The following is a 23,660-nucleotide window of genomic DNA, read 5'->3' as shown; positions in this document are numbered from 1 at the left end:
GTGACGATGAACACAACCTTCTCATTATGGTTTACTATAGAGTTCTTAGTTAATTCTGTACTCTGCTCTTACTGTTTGATGCTGGTAAGACCAGCAGACCTGGCGCGGCAGGTGGACTGTGGACAACGCGCTTTCTAGACTAATCTGCTGATGTCATGAACTTCTGTCGTGTGATCTCTCTGGTGGATAAAAGACGACCATATTACCTATATAATGCTTACGCGTATTTACAGAGTGTACATAGCCAAAACGCATCCATAGGAAACTGCTCGCTGATACTTTGTAATGCTGTTTTTTAATTTGTGATTTCAAAGTATACACGAATTTTGCGTACTGCTCGCGTATAATTCGTAGCTTAGACGTGCACATGCATCTTTCCAATGTATACACGGTCAAATTTAACTATACAAAATTTATATTAGGTAAAGCATTAAATAAAAATGGCTTTGAATCTGATTTTGTTTATTAAAAATGCTAATTAAACAGGCTTCTTTTTAATATCATTATTCGCCCCAAAAATGTATGTTGCCTTCTAAATTATTAAGTCAGTCACAATTAACGAGCATCTATATAATACTATCTTAGCCACTAGTTATCTTCTAACTAAACCGCTCTAAATACAACTCAGCATGATAGTTATTTTTTAGCATCTTTTGTAGCAGGCATTCTAACAGTAAACTTCTAAAATACTATTAAATGACATCATAAAATATATTTAATTAGCTTCTAATTTTTTAACTCAGTACGTTTAAAATGTAAGCAAGCAACATGCAGCAAGCATAGCTTCTGTCACGGCTCCGGTGCTGCGGGGCTCCGGCGGTCCCATGCGAGCTTATCGTCACAGATGGTTTTCACGCTCACCACCGCAGCTTCGGCTTGCTGGCCGGCACTGCCGGCCAGCCTCAGCCGCGTCGGCGGGCGTTAAAACTACCTGCGCTTCAGCTCGCAGGCCGCCTCACCCCTCCGCGCCTACGCGGTTTTGAATTGCACTCTAGGGGTAGGGCAGACAAGACTACGTGGAGTCGGTTTTGCAGCGATTCGTTTTCGTCACTAATTTCAATTTTTAATACAATGTTTTTTAATTGAACGAGCATTATTAATATTAAAATTAACATTAAATGCTAGGTCGTGTTTTAATCAAAATGGCAAGCATGCAACTGCTCGCGAATAGATTGGAATCGTAAAGTTTTTCGCGCCTATTCCAATGTATACACGATTAGTTTGCATGCGGACTAGCACTGTATATTATGGAACAAAGCAAGATACTTTGGCCACTACAAAATATATGCGAGTATTTGCGTACTGCTGCTGTATACATCGGAAGACTTTGTATAAAAAGTGAATTCCAATCTATTCGCGACTAGTTTCACACGCTTGCGTACTAGCCATGTATATACTGTAAATACGCAATGCTTACACCTTATTGATTTATCACACAATGCTTAATCCTTAAACTATGACTTATGACGGGATCGCATCCAAAATGATTTCATCAAGCATTTTGTGCATAAAACTGATTTGTGCTACTTTATAATGGTGTTAATGACCAAATGTAAATCAATCAAGTTAATGACGTAGCCAATTAAACTATTATCGTAAATCATAACCGCAGATGACTAGACGGGACAAATAAAATATTTTATAACTAATAAATAAGCAAACATAAAAACGGATCATTAAATGTTGGTTACACTTTGCATCTAGAAATAAATAACTATTACGTTCGAGTTATTTGGTTATTTTATCATCGAATCAGGGAGAAATTAGCCAGAGCTCATCATACCTTTAACCTTAGTTTAACTCCGAAAGTTCTTTTAATTCATTTTTTTTCTGTAAATAACTATTACTGTCGTCTTTAGTTGATCTTACATTCCAAAGATCGTAAGGTCACTCAAATATCTGTTTTATTCCATAATTCTTTAATCATGGATGCACAGTGCAACCAACATGATTTTATAGTAATTTTTGTCATACTTAGGAAATTACCTAAGTGTGATTAGCATCAATCAAATGTGTTGTTTCTCCGGTTTTCTAAAAAGAACTGATCATGACATCTGAACTTCAATTTAAAGCAATTAATTCGTTATAAATTCGTACAATTTCGGCATTGCATATTTTTACAAATGTCGTATGTTGCATAAAATTAACATTCTCCATAATTTTAAGGTATAAAATTATCTTAGGATGACAACCTACAAGCTAGTATTTATAATAAGTTAATAAATCTAAATGAGCACTACAATCTCTATGATATCGGTATTATCTCAGGCCTTAGTTAATACATATTTACTTGCTAAACTTACATAACTTTATATTACAATGTAGGCTTAAGTACCTACTTTTAGGCATTTGTCTAAATGCCATTAATGAGTTTGGGATCGGGAACATGATCTTATATTATACAGAAAATGGCTTCCAGAAAAATAAAACAAATATCATGAATCACAAAGTTAGGGCTATGGTTTAAAACAAAAACAGTTTTATAGAAACAGGCTATTCAATTACCTATTAAGGAGATGTGATAGAAAAGCAATGTAGAAACACTCCATTACAAATATTTTGTACATGTAAGCTGTACTAAGACTCACAAGGCTATTAACCTCGTCTTTAAGTAGATAGAGAAAATCATTTTCGATAAAATTCATTGAACTAACAAGGCAAAAGGCACCCGAGTCAGAAAGGCATTTTCCTTAGCATAGTTTTTGTACTATTGAGCTCAACTGTGGTCCCCAAACTGCCCGCTTACGTACTTAACGATATTATTGTTTTCATTATATTACGCTTTCTTTTTTAAATCTCTCGAAATGATTTCTTATTTCTGAGCATTCCTAGAGTAAGGTTTAATTTTAGAATTTAGTACCTACTAACAGTCCTCAATCTTATTCAATTGAAACCGCATTTTCAAAGGCACATTTACAGCTCTATTCTTAGGTTCTATAAGATCATTAAATATGTAATAGGTATTTGAAATAAAAATTCATAACAAACTTAAACAATAGCGTATGTATGTACGAAGACATTCCTTAGAAACACCATAACGCCGCGTTAAAACTATTCAACATTGTTCGTTAATTAGATTGAATTAAACTTAACATTATAGGGTCACACGTTAAAATTGATAATTCGACTAGTAATTCGTCTAATATATACACAACAGTCGGTCTGCATAGGCACTATGATCACAAAGTGGGTTCGGTTCACTTGAGGCGCGAGGCCCGATGCGCCTCGCTGAGGTACGTGCTCCAGTAGATGACGGTGAACAGACAGAAGCACATGGGGAACACCATGAGCGCGAACTTGTCGAGCGCGCCGTGCTGCGCGCCGCAGAACATCACGCCGCGGTCCGCCGCCTGCCCCAGCCGCGCCAGGAACCCGCTCGGCCCGCTCCCCGACGGCATCGACTCCAGTATCGGAGAGTCCTTCAAACAACAACCACACTCATCACTCACACAGTTTTCAGCTCTTACATTCATTCTCTTTACAACTATGCTTTCAAATTTTAACACTGGTCTACACACATTCTATAATAGTTCTGTAGCCATTGCTAGTTCAACATCAACTTACTCCTACCGTTGTAACACAGTGTTATAAGCAGTGCGAAATGCTTATTCGTTACCTACGTTCTTGTAATCCTACTAGCTCAAGTTAGCCGAGTTTCATTAACTACAATTACTGCTGTGACCGTTTAATTTCTAATTACTCTACAAATCATACCACCACCAATAGATTACCACCAATACAAAGTTACCTATGTAAAATTATTCTCTGGCATGCACTATGCTTGCCTGTAAAATCAAGTTTTAGGTTTGCAAGGAATATACAGTCTAAACTAGTTACTGTTGTAAGTTGTGTTGCAGCGTTTACGATAGCCACACGGTGCGGTGTTGTTGCTTTAAATTCATATTTTACCTTGCTGATTGATCTTGTTTCACATCCAACCTTATTTTGTCTCCAATTCCTTCCCGAGACAGACTAGAAATTGGTGGCCTAAGTTTAAAAATTAATGCACCTAAATAATACGTGGTATGTTAAGTATTTCACATGCAGTGTAATGCTACACTGTACTGGGGGGTTTTGTATTCTATGTAATGAGCGAATTCAGGTGGCGTAATTACCCTCTGGATGGTTTGGTGTTCCATCTGTTGCTTGAAGCCGTCATCCTCGACACTCAAGGTGGGCGAGAACATCCCGCCCTGCGGCGTGCCCGTCACCGGCGTGCTCAGCCTCTGTGGAGGCAAACACCCGCGCTTTAGTGTTGCCCAGCTCTTAGAAGATTTTTGACGCATGCCGTTTATAATAAAGTGGGTCGTATTGTGGTGGAATGATTCTGAGTTCGGTCTACTAACTGACCTGTGAGTGATTGATATGTAGCGGCGGCGGCGCGAGCTGCGCGGCGGAGGCAGCTCGGCGCAGGTCCGCGCGCCGCCGGCTCCAGCTCTTGTCGTAGCGGATGCCAAACAGCACCACGAAGTACTCCATGAGCGCCAGGAACACGAATATCGTGCATGAGATCAACCATACTTCGATGCACTTCAGCTCAAGCGCGTCTGGCGAGTTTGTGCTACAATCACAAAAATACAATTCATAGTTTTTAAAATGACATCGTCGTTTAAAGTTCTGGTGATGGATATGGTATAGTCATGAGTCATGTAAAACAAAGAGATGAAGGACATGTGATAAGAAAGGTTCTGAAGTAGTAATTGTGACACAAATTTTTAGAAAAGGAAGATACCATTGCTGATAAGGATGAACAAAAGGACTTGTAGTATTGCAAAAAAACGTACACAAAGGGCAATGCTTACTACCTGACAGTGTCGAACATGGTGACAAGAGAGAGCAGTGTGGTGACAAGTAACACCATCCTGCCGGGTACGATCTCAGGGATCACACAGAAGCTGCCCCACGAGATGATGACGAACAGTGACGACGGCAGGTAGCTCTCCAGCAAGTAGCTCCGCAACTCCCGGGATAGCTTGATCTGCAGTCGCGCTGCAGAATGCTCCCCTACAGACGTCAAACATATTGAATATTTTATCTTCAAGTTGCCCTACGCCTACGTGTTTAGTGGTCAGTGCAAGTGAGTACCTACCTAACATCTAGAACAATAACTATCTACAAAATACTATACACAGTGTTCTATAATTTCTACACTTACCTAAACACATCCCTGCATTCTATTGCCTCAGGAGCAAATTATGTTTCAACTCGGAATACGTCACTATTTGGGTGGTTCTGGTCATATTCCCATATTTGATTATTGCAGTTAATGAGTAAAGAGTTTCAGTAACAATTCTATTTGATCACATCAAAAACACTCGACATCAACTTTACAACAAAAAAATAAAATCGTGCGTCACAGACGTTCACAGAAAGGAAGATGTTGCGAGGCACGGATGTTATAATCAATTTAAAGTTTTGTGAAATATTGAGGTATTTTTCTGTATTTAAAACTTGTTCAATAACGATCCATTGTGATCATCCGCGCCAAGCAGTGCGGGCGACATGCCAGCGTATAGCAACAGCGCGTTAGCGTTAATAGGTACGTAGTTAGTTACGAGGCGCAAACACAAGCGCAAAGCAATAAATATACATTTACCTTCACCAAAATTGCGAATATGATTACTTTTGTCCGTGACGAAGGTGACCACATATTTGGGCAGTCGGAACTCGCTGCGCTGCTCGCTGCCCACCGGGCCGATGCCCAGCCACGGCGCCACCTCCCGCCACTCGAAACGCACATCCTGCGTTGTGTATTTATCTGAAAAGTCAACAAAACCTGTATCAATAGATCATCGTAAACTGGCTTCATGTTCTGTAATTGTAAACGGTTTAATAGCGACTCTACGATACCTATCTATAAAAACATTTAACAATCCAAAGTCGAACAACTGGCGTGTAGACAAAACATGTAATTTTGTTTAGCATTAAGAAATCAAAACACTTTTTATGATCCTGAAACTTTTCTGTTGGGTTTCTTAAAGCTATTTTGCGAGTAGGTTAATTTTTTTGATGCTGATGACCTGGATAGCTTATTCGCGTGTACGGAGCTATTAGAAAATATTCCGCTTCTTCAGACCAAGTTAACAACTTTTTATAGACAATTTATTAATTTAACGGAGCCTTCTAATAGGAACTTACGCAGAACTAAGGGATATTACTATATAAGGGATTGAAATGTACTTACAACTACTGAAGTCGATGGCGCAGTTCTGCACGTCCAAAGGATACAGAACGAAGTCCATCTCGCACTTGATTGTTATTGTTGCGCTGTAAAAGCAAATTATAACAATAGTTAATGTCCCGTCAATTAGGTACACATTAATAGAAACATGACGTATTTACTTTTGAGTCAGCATGTTTGCAATCATTGAAAACTTTATCCATCTACCATACTTCATGATCATTCAGCATTTCTTTACCTACATACATATCGATTGGTTCATAAATCTGTCACCTCACCAGGATAGATTTAAATTATTTGTTTGAATACCTGTACTCACTCATATGTTTATTGAATATTGTCTGTACTTCAGGGCTCAATGGTGTGTCTTTTTGGCTTCATCATGATTATCAAATTAGACGTCGTTTATCAAGTCTGCAATTTACGACTTATTGTCGGCCATGCGTTTTATACGAGATGTATAAATACGGTTCATAAATAAACGTTAGATTAAAAGCTAAACTCTGAAGGCAAAGTTTTATGATGATTATGTTTGGACGTTAATTTGACGTATGTTTATGTTTCAAGATTGTGTGAGAATAAATAGCGGTAGAATAAAATATAAAGTGATGGACGAACCCAATACTGACTGAGACGGTGCGGTTGGAGTAGAGGCGCAGCGACGCCATCTCCTGGAGGACGGAGAGGATCCTCATGGTCTGGAGCTGCCAGATGTACAGGTCTGGCGTCCAGATGAGCGCGCGGAACTCCCACGGCAGGTCGATGAAGGGCATGTTGGGCGGCACGTGCAGCCGGCTGTCTGCCCACGACACTTGCAGGAACACGTCCAGCGTTATCTCCTGCGGAGACCATGCGGACTATTGGAGCGCGTTACAGACGTCAATCAATGGTTACTCAATAATAACAAAATAAAATTGTAATGGTTCTTATGAAAGCGTGATGATGCCAGGTACACCAACTTAGCAATTAGAGATGACCAAGTCTACGGATACGAGAAAAGTTGCGTTTGACATTACCTCTTTATTTTCATCAACTCCAGACACCCGGTTGACATTCACCCCCACGTAAACCGTCGTGTTTTTGTCTGGAAAAACAACAAACAACTTGTACATTTGGATCGTTGAAATAATGACACATTGTTGGTATATTCTGTCGATAGTTCAGTGACGCCTGACGTTTTAAATCCAGAAATGGTTGAAGATGGTCGATGTTTTCTTGGAACCAGTCATGTTTTGATGTAGGTTTGTAGCCGAATGCTTTTGCCGCAGTTTCCGTGAGAATAGATTTTATTTTAACCCATTCCTCGCTGGCTGACATGTCAGGATCCCAAGAAGCTGATTCTTCTTTAATTAGCTGCTGGTAAGAAGCTATCTCATCTTTGGATGTTGACGTTGGTACTTTCAATTTTTTACTACCTATAGATCGCGACGAATGTATCTTTTTGGGGCAAAAAGATGCCGTGGTGACGACGAGTGAGTGGTCGGTATCACAATCTGCGCTATGGAATGTTCGAGTGTGCAGAATGTCCCCCAAGTTCTTCTTTCTAGTCAATATGGTGTCCAACTGATGCCAGTGTTTTGAGCGAGGATGTTTCCAGGACACTTTGTGCATAAACTTTCCTTTAAAGTAGGTATTGGTTACACAAAGCAGATTCTGCGAACAGAATTCTAAGAGACGTTGTCCGTTCTCATTTAATGTCCCTACACCGTGACTACCCATACAATCTGGCCAGGATGCATGCGATTGACCCACACGTGCATTAAAATCCCCTAGGATAATTAGGCGTTCCCCTGACCGAACCCTACTTAGCGTTTCACATAGTTGGTCGTAAAAAAGGTCTTTGGATTCGGGAGAAGATTTTAAAGTCGGTGCATAAGCGGATATTAAGGTGACAAAGCCGCTGCTTGTGCTTAAACGACACGTCATAATGCGTTCCGACACTCCTCGAGGATCGTCTATTGCACTGAGTAGGTCATTCCTTACAGCAAATCCTACTCCATGTTGGCGACTTTCGGAAGATTCCTTTCCTTTCCAGTAGAACGTGTAGTTGGTCTCACGTAATGAACCTTCATCAGGTAATCTGGTTTCTTGAAGAGCTGCTACAGCTATGTTGAGTCTCCAAAGTTCCGCGTCTATTACCGCAGTTTTGCGCAGATGTTGAGTGCAATCAGAGCTTCCAGAGGTGTCCGGGAAGCCTGTCCTCATAGTACGGACATTCCATGTACCAAAGCGCATGGATTCGCGTTTCGGAGTTTTTTTATTGTTGTTATTTCTTTTTGCCGCAGGTGAAATCGTTAACGGCACCGACACTCTAGTTATACTAGTGCTTCCCACACCCAAGGGAAACAGGCCAGCACCGAGACGGACGAGTACCTTACTGGCCGGGGGCTGCCCGGCTTGAAGCGGGCGGTAACTAGTCAATGGGCCTTCGATGGACCCTCCCACTGTCGAGAGTGACCCCTGGCGTCCGCGCTTACGTCTATCTGCTTGGACTTATAACCGGTCACTGCCACTCCCCGTGTTGTTTTCCACACAGCATAGCTGTAGTGGGTGAAGTGACCTCTCCACGGATGCTGCATCGCCTGGGATGCAATTAAGATAGTGCAGGCTTTCCCAAGACCTACACCACTCTCTCGGCGTCTCCGACTGGATCCACAGGAACGACGAGTCGTTACGTGCGGAGTCGGATTCGCTGCAGGTGCTTACGGCTCCACCACCACCGGGTTTATTTCGAGTTGACCGTCTCTGTGGGGAAAGGATTGGGATTCTTGAGGAGATGGAAAGGATGGGAGGGATAGCAGGGATAGGTTCAGGGACACTAAAGTCACGGAAAGGACGGAAAGGACAAGTACGACACGCGGCGAATTGTCTAAAGCCAAAGCAGACCTCCAACGCAATGTGCGCTTTTGTGCCAATTCTTACTGGTTGGAACTTTGTAAGAGTATTCAGAGTCATGCTTCAACTGGCAACTTTTCTGGCGTATACTCGGTTATTAAGAAAGCGCTGGGCCCTTTACCAAACAAAACAGCTCGCCTAAAGGAGGCTGACGGCTCTTGCATCTTAGATGCGGATCGGCAGCTTCATAGATGGGTAGAACACTACTCAAATCTCTACTCTCAACCCATTGGTGTAGAGCCCGAAGCAGTTCAAATGTTCCCCGAGTTACCTGTTTGCACCGAGCTCGACGCTGTACCTACAGTTGAGCAATTTATTACCGCTATCAACCAGCTAAAGCGTGGTAAAAGTCCGGGAATTGACGGTGTTCTAGCTGAAATTATCAAGGTGCGTTGTGTGGGCCCTATACTCTACAACTTTTGTGAAATGCTGGAATGAAGAATACATCCCTCAGGATATGCGCGATGCAAACATCATCACATTGTACAAAGGAAAGGGCGACCGCGGCGACTGCAATTCATACCGTGGAATTTCCTTACTAAGTATAGCTGGCAAACTACTTGGTCGTATGATCCTTTCCAAGTTACAATTGCTAGCTGATCGAGTATATCCTGAATCTCAGTGTGGCTTTCGCGCACAAAGATCTACCACAGACATGATATTTACATTCCGGCAACTTCAGGAAAAGTGTAGGGAACAAAGAACACCTCTGCTAACGGCCTTTGTTGACCTTAACAAGGCATTCGATACTGTGAGCAGGGAGGGACTATACGCTGTGCTGCAGAGGATTGGCTGTCCACCGAAGCTGTTAAACCTAATAAGGCTTTTCCATGAAGACATGAAAGCCTCTGTTGTTTATAAGGGCAATACATCTGACCCGTTTGACATGAGAAGAGGGGTCCGGCAGGGTTGTGTACTAGCACCAACACTGTTCGGTATATTTTTCTCTGTACTCCTCAAAGTTGCGTTCGGAGATAATCAACAAGGCATACACCTTCACACCAGGGTGGATGGTAAGCTCTTCAATATTTCGCTCCTTAAATCCAAAAAACATCGCCAGGATATTATCGTTGATAGCTTACTGTTTGCGGATGATGCAGCATTTGTTGCTTCAAGCCCATCGCAACTTCAGGAAATGCTGGATAGGTTTAATAAAGCTTGTAAGCAATTCTCTATGTCAATCAACGAAAGGAAGACGGTAATTATGACGCAGGGGATTACTGAGATACCCACAATCTCATTGGATGGTTCACCACTGGAGGTTGTTGAAAACTTCTGCTACCTGGGATCCACAGTCACAAATAACCTTTGCCTGGACGCCGAAATAAACAGCCGCATCGGTAAGGCCTCTACGATGTTCGGGAAGCTGAGCGCAAGAGTTTGGCACAACAAATATCTAACAGTTAAGACTAAGATTATTATCTACCAGACATGCATCTTATCCATACTCTTGTATGGCGCGGAGACCTGGACATCGTATGCTAAACAGGAGCGGAGATTAAACAACTTCCATATGCGCTGTCTCCGGCGCATATTGGATATTTCTTGGAAGGATCGAGTAACAAACGAGAAGGTGCTTAGTATGGCGTGCATACCTAGCATAACCGCACTTCTTAAACAAAGAAGATTGCGCTGGCTAGGGCATGTGCAGCGGATGGAACCTTCTCGTTTGCCAAGACAAACTCTCCTCGGCCAAATATCAGATGCCAAGCGACCAGTTGGGCGGCCATTGTTGCGATTTAAAGATAGCGTTAAACGCGACATGGTATCGTTTAAAATCGACCCGAACATCTGGGAAAAACTCTCTGATGACCGTGATAGTTGGAGGAAAAAATTATCCGATGGAGTGGTCGCGCATGACAGTGCCTGGTTCGATCTGCTCTCCAAAAAACGCGATCTACGTCACCAACGAATGGCACAGCCTCCAACATCACCAGGAACTCAATTTGTCTGCGGACGTTGCGACCGGCGATGTCGCTCCCGTATAGGCCTTGTTAGCCATCAGCGCAAGTGCCAAAGCCAAACCACCTGAAACGGATGCAGCTTTAATCATCTTTTATAGATGTTATCAGGCCATAGTTGGTATATATTACCTACTGGCTAATCAATGAGTTTACGGCGGTCGGCCGCGGAGATATCACGAGCTAAAACCCGCAACAGTAGGTAATATAACCAAGCCGTGTAGGAAACGAAACGCTCTCGCGATTCAGCGATATCAAATTGTAACGGATATTGAAGTAGTTGGTTTGGATTAGTATGAAAATTACAAAAAAATATACCTATATGAAAGTTAATTACTAAAACATTTTAGGTACTTTAATGCTATGCAAATCATTATTTACAAAAGCTTATTAAAGTGATCACCGCGAATTTTGCACATAAGTACAGAGAGTGCATTCGAAGGAATTACCTACTCCAAGCCAAAATGTACTTAAACAACCAAGACAATTATAGCTAAGGGTTGCGATATTTCTATAGATCGTTTGTTTTCTGTTCTTGTACCTAACCATCCATCAATTACCTAGTATTCCCGGAACGCTGTGGGAAACCCTGAACTCGGTCACAAGCAGTAGGTACCGACGCCACTTTTGGGATGGCTGACAATGTGATAAATAAGTTCAATACTATGTATAACTCATCATTGGAATATCACGCATTTGTCTAATGAGTAAACTGAAAATAGAGTTGTTCTAGATTTTGTTGCTTTCTGTCGATATGATTTTTATTAACATAACATATGAACGTTATTCTAAATAGATTTAGCAAGTCGTCGTCGTTCGATACGCCTAGATATTGTTCGTATCTATAGGTAAACGTCCGTGAATGTTCGTGATGCAAAACCATTAGGATTACTGGATTTCAGTTTTACTACTTTTGTTTTAGACACAGAACGTCTCGTCGCGTATAAAATATGATAATTATTCTGATTCACTAAAATGATTAATCAGAATTAGTGAGGCGAAAGAAATACCATCATTTTGAAGATGGAACAGCTTATTTTGTTCATTTTTTAATCGGCCAGTATTTTTTGCGATAAGGTTTTCAAAGTTGCCTTAGTAAGAAGGTAGATTGGTTATAATTAGAAGCGATTGTTGACGTACGACAATCACCTACAGTTTGACTAATGATTGGGTTTGCGGCCAGCACCGGCCGTGGCGAGGTTGTGCTGAATAATGTCCGGTGCTAAGTGGATAGCAGAGTGGGCCGACCTCATATCTACGCGTGACTTTATAAAAATATGACCTACCTAAAAATCTAATTTTAAAATGTTTTTAAAAATAGACCTCACTTATACGGAGACTCCAGCTATTTATCGGATAGTATTTGGAGAGTTAAGGGAGAGATTATACCTGCCTATATTTTAGGTTCTTAATTGAATGTGAAAAATATAAATTCATATATAGGTAGTCATACACTTACCGGGTGGAATGTTTCTGTTGTAGCTTTTTGGAATATCGTATACATGCTGGTCCATGTACAGGATCTGGCTGAAAAAAAGTTACGATAAATTAGACACCTAAATATATCGGCTTCCTAAGTGAATTGGGAACATATAAGACTGAAACAAAGTAATTATACATTGCATCATCGAAATTCCGAAAACCGAAATCGAGCTCAGATTTAATCTGTTCAATTTCTTGAAACCGTGAAAAGACCCATTACGGTTGACTTCAGAGATAAAGATACTTAATCTTCTATTTTATATCCCAGGTTCATATTATAGGTAATAGAGGCTAATTAAGTTCTGAACAAAGTAGGTTTAAGTTGTTCAATGTCAGGTACTGAAGTATGTGCTGAAACCTTACAATTGAGTTCAGAATTTAGCTAAGTAAATTGTCTGGTAAATTGCAAACACAAGCTTAAGTAGTCTCAGCTATAATTTCCAAGAAGTCTTAAATTATAAGGTTGCTAAAGTAACCTTTCAGGTAAACCTGAATCGAGCATTTCATTCATCATAGTGTGTTAAAACATCGATGGAAATAAGCCTATGCAAGCATTGTACTAATAAGTTTGGGAACAGAAAAGGCCACATCCAAAACTAAACCAATAAAACTGACGAGGAAGAATATACATGTCTCTAAGATGACGAATAAAAGGGTGATTCTCAACTATCAATTAATAATGTAAGTTGGAACCTGAGAACCCCTATGAAAGCGAACAAAGGTTAATTTAGATGTAGTAACACTTCATATCAGAACACAACCGGCAGGTAATCGCAATAATGGATGTAATCTAAAGTAATTGTTGCTGTGACGTGTCTTAGCTGTGTGAGACACGCTGCGAAGTAATTAATTAGACAAATATCCTGTTCATGTCTTGGGAAGATATTGCCATTATTTTTTGCAGACTTATCGGTAGATTCTTCTTTGCCTGAAGTTATGGTATAACTTGTTAGAGAAAAATGGTTCAGTGCACTTTACTAGAACTTACAAAGATTTTGACCATATCGACTCTATTGGTCAAATTGGAAGTCAACTAATCATTTGCCGTTATTTTAGGAGGAACTATTTTTAGAACATAAACATCAGAGCAGAGCATTTTTAGTATATTTAGTTTGAGATTCAGTTTTCATTTCAAAGCATTCGCCTTCAGGTTATATGAATTACAGGAGTATATCTTTCGCTTTGACATAAACTGGTTATTTATTTTACTCATTTCAACGTTACCATGTTGTTAATATTCCTACGTAAATGCAATTTCTCGAAAACAGTAAATTACCTATTTGTATGTAGGTTTACGTGATTGCAGGAAAAGGTATTCTTCAAGTTGACAGTTTAATTATGTTTCGTCCTACATTTCAACAGCATATTGTAGATATAAATAAGTAAGTATTTGCAATCAATGGGAAAAGATTTATCTTTGAGACTTTTATTTAGTTTGTGCATATTTTCTAGAATTAAGAATCAAATCTGCAATTTTAAACACTTAAAGAATGAATTTATTTAAGTATTCATAAAGTTACTAAGTAACTACGGAAAACAATGCCATGGATACAATTGACCGGTAATATCCAGTTGAAATAGTGTTAATTCATATAAGAACACAATGTGTACCGCGGAGAACTAATACAATTAGGACGAAGGTAAGCAGTTGCGTTGCATGAATGGATTATAGCCGATACAGGTGGTAAGCTAAGCCTATTTGTGCGATGCAATTCACGAATAACAAGTGCCAGCGATTAAAGAGTTTGCCTAGCTATTGCTGACTGTTTATGTTCTATGGTAGGTTCTAAATAGGTTTTAAGTTATTATGACAGTTGAGAATAAAATCATTAAAATTTTGTAAAAAAAATCTAGCACAGATTTCGGATAATTACTGGAAAGTGACGATAGTCCGTCCGTGAAATATTTATTTCATGTTTCAATATGTATTTTCAGGTAAATATATTTTGTAGTGTAAGGTAACGCAGAGCTTCAATTAAAAAGGTTCCTAATTACATAAGCGTTTGTTGATGTTACACAGAAACCACAACAGGAAACCACTAGATAAATAAGCTGGTTTATTAAAGAAATAGTTTTGTGAGATTTTTATACGTAAAGCGAAATATTTGTAGGTAGCACATGGCGTTTATGGCATGAGCGCAGAATATTTGACCTAATAAAGACCGAGGTTGTAGTTCGGTTGTACCTTACAGCAGTAGTATTGTATAGGTACTTTTATAGAGAATATAGATACCTATAGAGGGAATATTCGATGCGCTCGTTATGTATAAACAAACTATGATCAACGAGATTTCCAAGTACATATTTATAGTGTAGTGTATATAGTGGATTTCGTAGGAAATTCAAAATAAACTGACGTACGATCGGAATTGTAGATGAAGCTGTGACATTTTCTTTTTCTGGTTATATTTTTATTAAGTAGGTAAATAAAATTAGAATACAACTTACGAGTATGTAAACTGTGTTTAAAATTAGCTGAGTTTTATATAAAACTTAGTTCATTTGTTAATTTAATACTAACATTATGTTCATTAGTATTCCAACGACACATTTTTATGGCATTTTTAATAATGACTTTCCTTGAAAAGCCGTAATGAACTGCACGGCTTCGAATTAACCTTGTGGACATTAGCTACAACCAGGTTGTAAGTAATTATAGCGACTTATGAAAATCGCATGTTTAGTGTAACCCGGAACAAAGAAAGATGAATAATAATAATATTATTAAAGGTACATAATCTTTATCGTTCTAGGTCATCAATGCAACTTTTTGTGTTCAAACAATAATATGCTCTGGTTAATATTGTCACGCAAGTTTTGTAGTAAGTGTAGCGAAGGTAACTTAAAGGGTAATTTAATTAGTCAGACTTAATTTCTTTAAAGAATGATTAATGCCAAGTTAAGTAACCACATGAAAAATAAACATTCATTTAAAAAGGAATAGGTGAGTTATTTATTTTCTAACAGTTTTTCTTAAACCTATACATACATTATATTTTTAACTACTATGTAGGTATATATTTTGTTACATCTTCAAGAAAAAAAAAATGTTACTTTTATTTCATTTAATAAACAAAAACACAACAGTTCACCTATTTTATTATTTTTCGCAAGATCGGGTGGGTATTTATTACCTATACATAATGACCGGGAAAATTGATTAATCATGCTGTTTTAATCTTATTGCCCAATTGAGTCGGACATTATGAATACAGACCGGCCATTATTAATAGTGGTCAGACTTATCAAACTTCCCATAACATGCCTAGGTACTGTTACTGTTACAGCCTTTTTTTATCGTCCCACTGCTGGGCACAGGCCTCCTCTCACACGGAGAAAAATTGAGCATTAATCACCACGCTTGCTCAATGCGGGTTGGTGATTTCTGACTATAGGTATGGTCCAGGTTTCCTCAAGATGTTTTCCTTCACCTTTTTCCATAACATACCATTAAATTATTCTGAGGAACAACTTGGCGTACCTTACTGATGTACAAATTCTGTCAAGTGTTTGGGATAAACCGGCTTGACAGAGAAGTGCAAAAACACAGCTCGCCAATATTAATGAAATCATTTATCATGGTCTGTCAACGCCTGCATCAGTAAGTATCCAAACCTTATGATATCTACGGCATAGTGCGGACAGAGCTAATGTCTGTGTTATTTGTTACACTAATGAATGAAGTAAATAACATCTGTGTTTAAAGTGCTATGATATGTAGTCATCATAAGCATCAGTACGTAAGTGTATCTTTATCATTAGCATCCAATAATATATCTAAATGATATTGTTGGATGGCAATGAGAGGCTTAAAAGAGAAGAGATCGATGGATATAGAGAAAGGTGAAGTAGAAAGATCTTAACAAATACACACTGAACAAAATGAAAAAACTATTTTTTAATTTATTTTGAGAAATATTGACGTCTTTAAAGGCAAAACTCTGTCCATTCAACCATTGGGTTAAAATAGCCGTCTTTGAAGTTAATCAAAGATTACCCTTGGTAGTAAATCAAAACAGTTGTCAGTGCCTCTATTTGTTTGTTTGCACATGGATGTGAAATGTTTGGAGCATTAACGTTTTGGCGAGCGAATTGCGTACGACTAGGTCCATTTGTTTCTGTAGAGCTCGTCTAAGCTGAAATGACGCGCCCTACCACTGCATTTACATACACAAGTTTTACAATATGATCGCAAAACACATGAAATATAAGGTACATCTGGAAGTTGTAGATGTATGACTTCTGAAAATGTTTTTTGGAGATCATCTTCAACTTAATATTCACAGCTCTTTAATCACTGCTTTATTACCGCATTGTCTCATAATGCGCGAAACGTAAGTTCTAACTGAAGGTTTACCTATATGTAACAGTCATGAATTCCAAAAGAGCATCAACCTATACCGCATTCATTCTTGCAATACAAAAGTGTTGCAAAAAAACAAAACACGGTCACGAAGGCAGCTGAATCACAATTTGTTTCAATCGGTTCAATTACAAGATTCATTTTTGTTTGCCCACTGACGATGAATCTCAAATCAGACTCATTATGGCGCTAGGAGCAATTACTAGAGCTATTTATAAAGATGTTCACTACTAAATTGTTCTATTTTCGTTCTGGGATCATGATTGCCTATGATTTGTAGGTTATTTATATATGAACTAGCTGGTCACCCGCGACTTGGTCCGCGAGCAGTGCGGGTTATCCAAACTGGCGTAAACAGGGTTAAGATCTAGGTAGAACGCCTCCCGGGGGTGCGAGATTGTTCGAAAGAGTTACCGCGGCCCTGGTACACACAGGGCTCCAGAAAAAACATGGTGGGTATAGTCAGTAAGAGTCAGTCTGATACTTCCTCACGCTGCATCCACTAATCAGGGTCATTTGATATTTTCCTACAAAGAACCACACACCTTGTTGGGGGTTAAATTACGCAAAAATTTAGTCTCCTGAAACTTGTGTGAGTCTGTGAATTTAGCTTTTTTTTAATGAAAAAGATTCAAATCAGACAAATACCTATAGGTACCCTGCTTTGACTATGTTTGCGGAAATACCTACTTGACGAATTGCTAAAACCCTATCTATGATAAGGTGTTGTATATCTTCAGCCTAACTGGGATGTAAGTGAACACGTCAGATTTTTGTCAAAAACTCGGGGATGTAATATTTTTCATGTAGATAAATAATATATTTTGATATGATTCTTTAATTGCGGAATCAATGCGGAAGTTTTTATAGCATTCATGATGACAGTGTATTTTATGACATAAAGTTAGGTTTCTAAACGGAAGAAGTAATAGCAACACGCAATTTGACAACGTATTATTACACGCACTTGTTCATTTTGAATATAATAAGAAAAAATATCAACGTAAGTTAATTTTGTTATAAATGATGCTCCTAGAAAGATCTTAGACCAGTTACCATATATTGCACACCAAGTTAAGTCCTGGATATTCGCTTTCGACAGTATGTAAGAGTAATTTAACATGCAATATAAGATGTATCAGGTTCTATAACGGGGATCGGAAACATGAATTTTATGGAATCTGGTGAACATCAGAGGTAGACGTATTCGTTTGATAATTGCGTGTTGTGAGTGTCGGCGGGAGATGTGGCGACGAGCGCTGGCGCGCGTCCAGCCCGTCTGAGGAGACGCCCCGTGTGTTAGGAACCGTGGCCTATCGCGTGATGGAAAAATATCAACATTGTTGCTCATGTCACGGGGTTGACGGACTACACACATGATCTAAAGAATTTCGTGTTTTTAAACCGAATATATTACTGTCCATAGTACAATATTCGTTGTAAATGTTAGTTTTTTGATGTGTTCCAGTAAAATAATATTTTAAAAGAGACTTTGTTGTCTCCTTAGTAGTAGTCACTGGAGCTATTCTGAGCTTGTTTTGTGCATTAGCTTGAACTAGTTTTTGTGGCATATTGATGACCTCTCAGGGCTTGGGAACTGCTTAAATGGTAATTATCTACAGTTTTGGCATTTCCATTTTTAACGTCTTCTTTTGGAAGAACAGGCATGACATCGAGTCTTTAGCGGCTAGCTAATAAGATCTGACAATAGTCTGTCTAGCTTAAAACTATGAAGTGGTGTACCAATCACGATCGTCACTCATGAAGTTATCAGCGAAAAAGTTCAAAAGCGTTGTGATTAATAGTTGAAGCAACGACAATCATTGTTGCTCCAATCAACAAGATTTGCTGATTTTCTGTAACGGTATCTTCATAATAACCAGATTTAACCAGTCCGTTAAAAACGATGGAGATTTTTGAAGATCGAGCAAAACGAGCAAAGATGATAAATAATGGATAGATTGATTGTTGTTGTCACTGAGCTGTCTAACTGTAAGTATTTGTTGTAGGTTTAAATGGAAGTGTAGTTCGGAGAAAATTGTTGTTAACCTTTGAACCGAAAGGTTTGACAGCAATTCAATACTTTTCAATTGTGCATGGCATAACTACAGCTTAGGAATTCTATGTTATTACAGCATAGCTTCACCATTTCAGGATATTTTGGTGAAGAACCTGATCGGACGGAATTGACACTACTGAGCTCTATTAACTTTTCTATAAGTAGGTCTTTATGGCGATATCTATGGGCGATTAGGTATATTTATTTTGGCCTTTGGCGCCGGATGCGGCATCGGAAACTTTGTGGAGAATGTGAAGGACCTCAGTTTAAAATCCGAGTAGATGTAAGCAAAGCTGATAGGAAAATTACAGGTTCATTGCCATTCTAGAAAATTGTACGTGTGTATCAGTATACATGTATGCCATTAATTATGTCTCAGTGAAAGACTTAAGATCTCTCGCAAGCCCCATTAAATCCTACACCCAAATAATATAGTGTTCTGACAGTAAATTGCATGTCATCACACTGTGTCACGTCCGGTGTTACGTTTTACGATCATAAATGATGACTGAAAAACTTTACAGTTTGACTCAAAGAATGGTGAGAAAAAAACAAAATACTACTAATAAATGAGGTGGAGCAGATCAAAGTTTATTTGCCGAACTATTTAGAAACACGAAATGGACATGATTCGCCAATCACATAAAGTTGTATTTGTGTAAAGATAATTTGATGTGGAGTTATGTATTGGTCGGTAATGCCGTCTGAGGTACATTAGCAGCGCGGTGCGTGTATGAGAACGTGTGCGCACAGTAGCCCCGACGCTCGACAGACGCAATGCTAGCCGCTGCAGAGAGGTATTCAGAGCAAGGGTTTATTTCTGTTGTCACAGTTACGGCAACCGAGCACTTGGGTTATATTTGGGTTATTAGTGACGCAAATAGCTGTGATAAACGGGGTTAATTTTGGCGCGCCACTCTCCAAAAGCTATTGTTGTCAATAGGTCATTAGTGTCTTCTTCGACAAGGTTGGCTATCTGGATTACGTTTGATGTATTTGATGCTGTTTACCTCGAGTGAAATGTAACGCCATTTCTCAGATGCATTTGACACCGACGCTCCCTGGTTATGTCCAACATGGATTTACTGTTGCCCGTTATTTTGGCGCTTTTCTTTTGACTAGTCTTTTTAGTTCAGAGAATTTTAAAATGTTTGCATTAGTAAGTACTTGCTATTGTTTTCTATATTCAGATAAATCTTTCTGCAGACAGATGGAGGTGTGGGTGAAATTATTTTTGGCACGTTCAGCGTTTTAAATAATTAGGGACTCGCTTTAATAGTTGTAACAAAGAATGTTGTTTTCAGCTCCATTTACATTGACTGTTTGAACTGTTTCTAAAACATAGGTGATAATTGTTTGCTGTAAATTAAGTTTTCTACTACTTTGGTAAACACACAGGTTATTAATAGCCTCTAAATGTTTACTAATACAACATAGTCTGTGTTGTTCAGCAATCTAGACTTTAGCCCTTACACGCAATAGTTCACGGTCCAATTAAAAATACATAATACACTAGGTAACACATTTCAGATTTACTGATGTAAGTTTCACTGAATTTTTAATAGTTAATCGAAAGAATAGATCATCATCAGTTGTTTCACTTTACTTTAGGTAAAAGAGGTGCAGTTGTCAGTCGTCAATCGTGTGTCGGCTTTGCTTGCCCTAGTCAGATATTGAATAAAAGTTTCCGTCTTATTCAGGTTTCTAGGCGGTTCAGGAAGAGCGTCAATATCTGAAATGGAACGCTGACTGCCTACTACAGCAGTACATTATATTATAGGTACATACTTACGGATAGATCGTAGAGACATGATGTAAAATGAGGGATAGATTATAATAAGCCTACACTGATATTATAAACAAACAGGCAATGCTTACGACGTTGTAAGGAGAATCCCATAGATTTACCTAATTTGTTCCATCTTAGTTCGTTTATCATTATTATGTGAGCGACAAAAGCCGTCTACTACCTTTTGGAAATCAAATTCAATTTATAGAAAACCTAGCTTCCACACGAGTTCTAAAGCGGGCTCTTTTTAAACGAAATTTCATTTAAATAATTTAAGTAGTTTTGTTGTAGTACTTTAACGTTTATAATATTATTAGTAGCTTTATAACAATGTTAAAGGTAAAATTAGGTTTAAGAACTGCCGTAGTGAATTAATAGTTATCAATAATACTTCTTACTTTATGAATGAAATCGTTTTAATTGTTGTTACCTAAGTGCTCAATGCTGTAAACTATCTTTAATTTAATGTGCAGTTTAGCCTTATTGTCAATGGCTTTATTACTGTTCAGATAAAATTAATCTTTTTAATTTAACAAATAATTGTCATCCTCAGCACGAAAGTAGGATAAGACAGTTATTTATTTACGCAGTTTACAAGCAGATTATATTTTTACTGCACTTTTGCCTGCATTGACGTTATTTTATTTTTGAAGGATTTTTGCGATTGTGTTTCCGAATGAAAGTAATACAAAGGGCTCTTTTAGTAGTCATGTATGTACATCAAGCTGTGGCCTAGGGAACTACTTCCCATGTTAGGGTAAATCAGTTCGCATATGTATAGGTAGTTGAGGCGTGAAAGAGTGACATACAGAGTTGTTTGAGACAATACACATATTAGTAACATCTTTGACTGCGTAGAAATAGTGAAAAAAACTGATCAAATTAAGAGTAAAAATTTACCTACAAGAAAATGAGACGAGTCCGTTTAATTCCAAGGTTTCAACTTATTTGGCTGTTTGACAAATCCTCATCACTAGTATTGACAGATAATGGTGGTTTTAGAAGGATTCCAATGTTTTCCACCTGAAGGAGATGTTGGTGTTTAGTGTTTACCTAGCGGCCAGCCAGCCTTGCCAAGCGGCGTGGCCGTGGCGGTGACACCGGCGCGCGCGCACGTTAGCGTCTCGCGCGATTGCCAGATTTATACCAACATATACTTTGTATGTACACGGGATATTTATATGGGAACACTGAATATTTTACTGTGTGAAGGATACGCGACCTGTCTGGTAAATAGCAGTCACTGCAGTTTCATCTCCCCAAGATGTCGGGTTGGAGGTATCGCATGTTTTGTTATGTGAACGGTCTCGAGAACATTGGGGCTTGTATTCTAAGAAGATGTCCTTCTGAATTTTAATGACCAGTCACAGACTAGTCTAGACTAGATACAATATTATTTTCAACCACTATTAACCCCTTTATTAATTGGCAGTTTCTCAATGTTTTTGTAAACCTTACTGAAGTTTGTTCAATAAAATAACATTGCTGTATCTGTTCTGATTAAACAATAGGTACTTAGTTACAATTTTCAGTAGCTACCTTTACGAATATTAAAATGGCTAAGTTCAGAAACGTTCCAAAGCAGTCACATAATTAAATTAATTCCAATGTGTTGAATTAATTACCTACAATGTTTTTGTAGTAGTTATGATGTAGACGCGGTAACAATGGGCAGGAACAATACATCGCGTGCCCCTCAAAATTATTTTTGTAGCTCATGTTAGATCTCAGCTAAGTTCCGCGATTGCAGATTTTTTAAGCACTTTGTTTACCTTATTAGGTAAGATATACGTTGATATGTTGGCGTTACTAGCCTTCATCATAAACGAACCTCGCACACTCTAGCAAGTCCCTGTCGGGCGTGAAGGCGGCGCCCCCGGCGAGCGCGACCACCGCCAGCAGCGGCGGCAGCAGTGTCCACATGTCGGGCTACGGGCGCGACGGCCGGCGCCTGGCGTCACCTCGCGCGCATACTCTCACTTCACTCACTCGCCGCCCACACATCATCGGCGGCATGAACGGCACATCACTACACAGGCTGGTGACCCTCGTGCTGCACAGCCCGCGCTGCTCGAGGTCCGGGGATGAGCGAGCGCGGCGCGATACTGCGCGACTGCGGCGGGTGGCCGATACCGCGGCGACGGCGGGCGGGCGCGGTCACGGGCGCAACCTTCGCTTCCGCGCGATCTCACCCTGTGACGCGGCTGACTCGCGACGCGACCAAAACTATCGCTACGCAACCGACTACGAGACGAACGCTCGGCGTCTGCGACGATATGCTGCCATCATTAACTGCTTAATTCATATTTGAGTGCTGACCGGACACGTCGGCCGTGACGTGAATGACCCACGTGTTTCACTTCTGATAACTAATTTTACATATCAAACTTCCACTAGTAATTGCAACAAAGTATAATGTTGACAAAGCCGATGTTCTGTGCTCTGCGGGTTGAGCGGCGTGACGAGCTCGCGTGACAGCGCCTGCCGTGCCCAATCGTTAGACAACATTTGACTTCGCAAATCTACTCGGAGTGACTGTAACAAAAGCGAATAAACTGCTAACAAGATATTAATTTCCAAGGACGTATAACCGCGAGCAACGCCATGGCATATTTTGCGTAAAATCAAGATGTATGTTTAAACATCGCTTCTGCATCACTCCCCGTTCTTTAAGCTGAAAAGCCGAAGGTCTACGAGTATTTTCTCTTAGAATTATGATCAGTTGACATCAAAACAGTATAATGTAATTCTTAACCAAAAACCGGTTACAGGTTCCAGGTATTTACCATTAACTTTAAAAATATAAAACAAAACCAGTAAACACTGCAATGACAAATGCGGCATTCTGTTCATTGTTACGATGTTTTGATGAGAGCTCTCAAATAAACGACATCGGAGTAAAATCAGTAAATTAGGGAAGCTATCAGGCG

At 39.3% G+C, this 23,660-nt stretch overlaps 1 protein-coding gene across 7 annotated transcripts; it reads right to left on the bottom strand.

Annotated features, from left to right (window-relative positions):
- Positions 1–1,722: 1,722 nt before the first annotated feature.
- Positions 1,723–23,146, bottom strand: LOC110372541 (glycine receptor subunit alpha-2). Of its 7 annotated transcripts, none has more exons than XM_021329330.3 (10): positions 22,562–23,143; positions 12,497–12,564; positions 7,198–7,265; positions 6,800–7,038; positions 6,185–6,267; positions 5,624–5,758; positions 4,803–5,004; positions 4,351–4,561; positions 4,116–4,226; positions 1,723–3,419 (listed from the first exon to the last, which is right to left on the bottom strand). In XM_021329330.3, exons 1-10 carry the CDS (start codon positions 22,651–22,653, stop codon positions 3,198–3,200), a joined length of 1,431 nt encoding a protein of 476 aa, XP_021185005.1. In that variant the 5' UTR covers positions 22,654–23,143; the 3' UTR covers positions 1,723–3,197. The 7 variants fall into 7 exon arrangements, with proteins under 7 accessions (XP_021185005.1, XP_049695052.1, XP_021185001.1 ...); XM_049839095.2 differs by having other exon boundaries at positions 5,597–5,758; positions 12,497–12,560; positions 22,562–23,142; XM_021329326.3 differs by having other exon boundaries at positions 5,597–5,758; positions 22,562–23,138.
- Between the last annotated feature and the right edge of the window lie 514 nt (positions 23,147–23,660).

This window comes from Helicoverpa armigera, chromosome 9 (genome assembly GCF_030705265.1).
Source record: "Helicoverpa armigera isolate CAAS_96S chromosome 9, ASM3070526v1, whole genome shotgun sequence".
NCBI lineage: Eukaryota > Metazoa > Arthropoda > Insecta > Lepidoptera > Noctuidae > Helicoverpa > Helicoverpa armigera.
The sequence above is the reverse complement of the archived record's forward strand: the minus strand, read 5'-3'. Positions and strand labels throughout refer to the sequence as shown.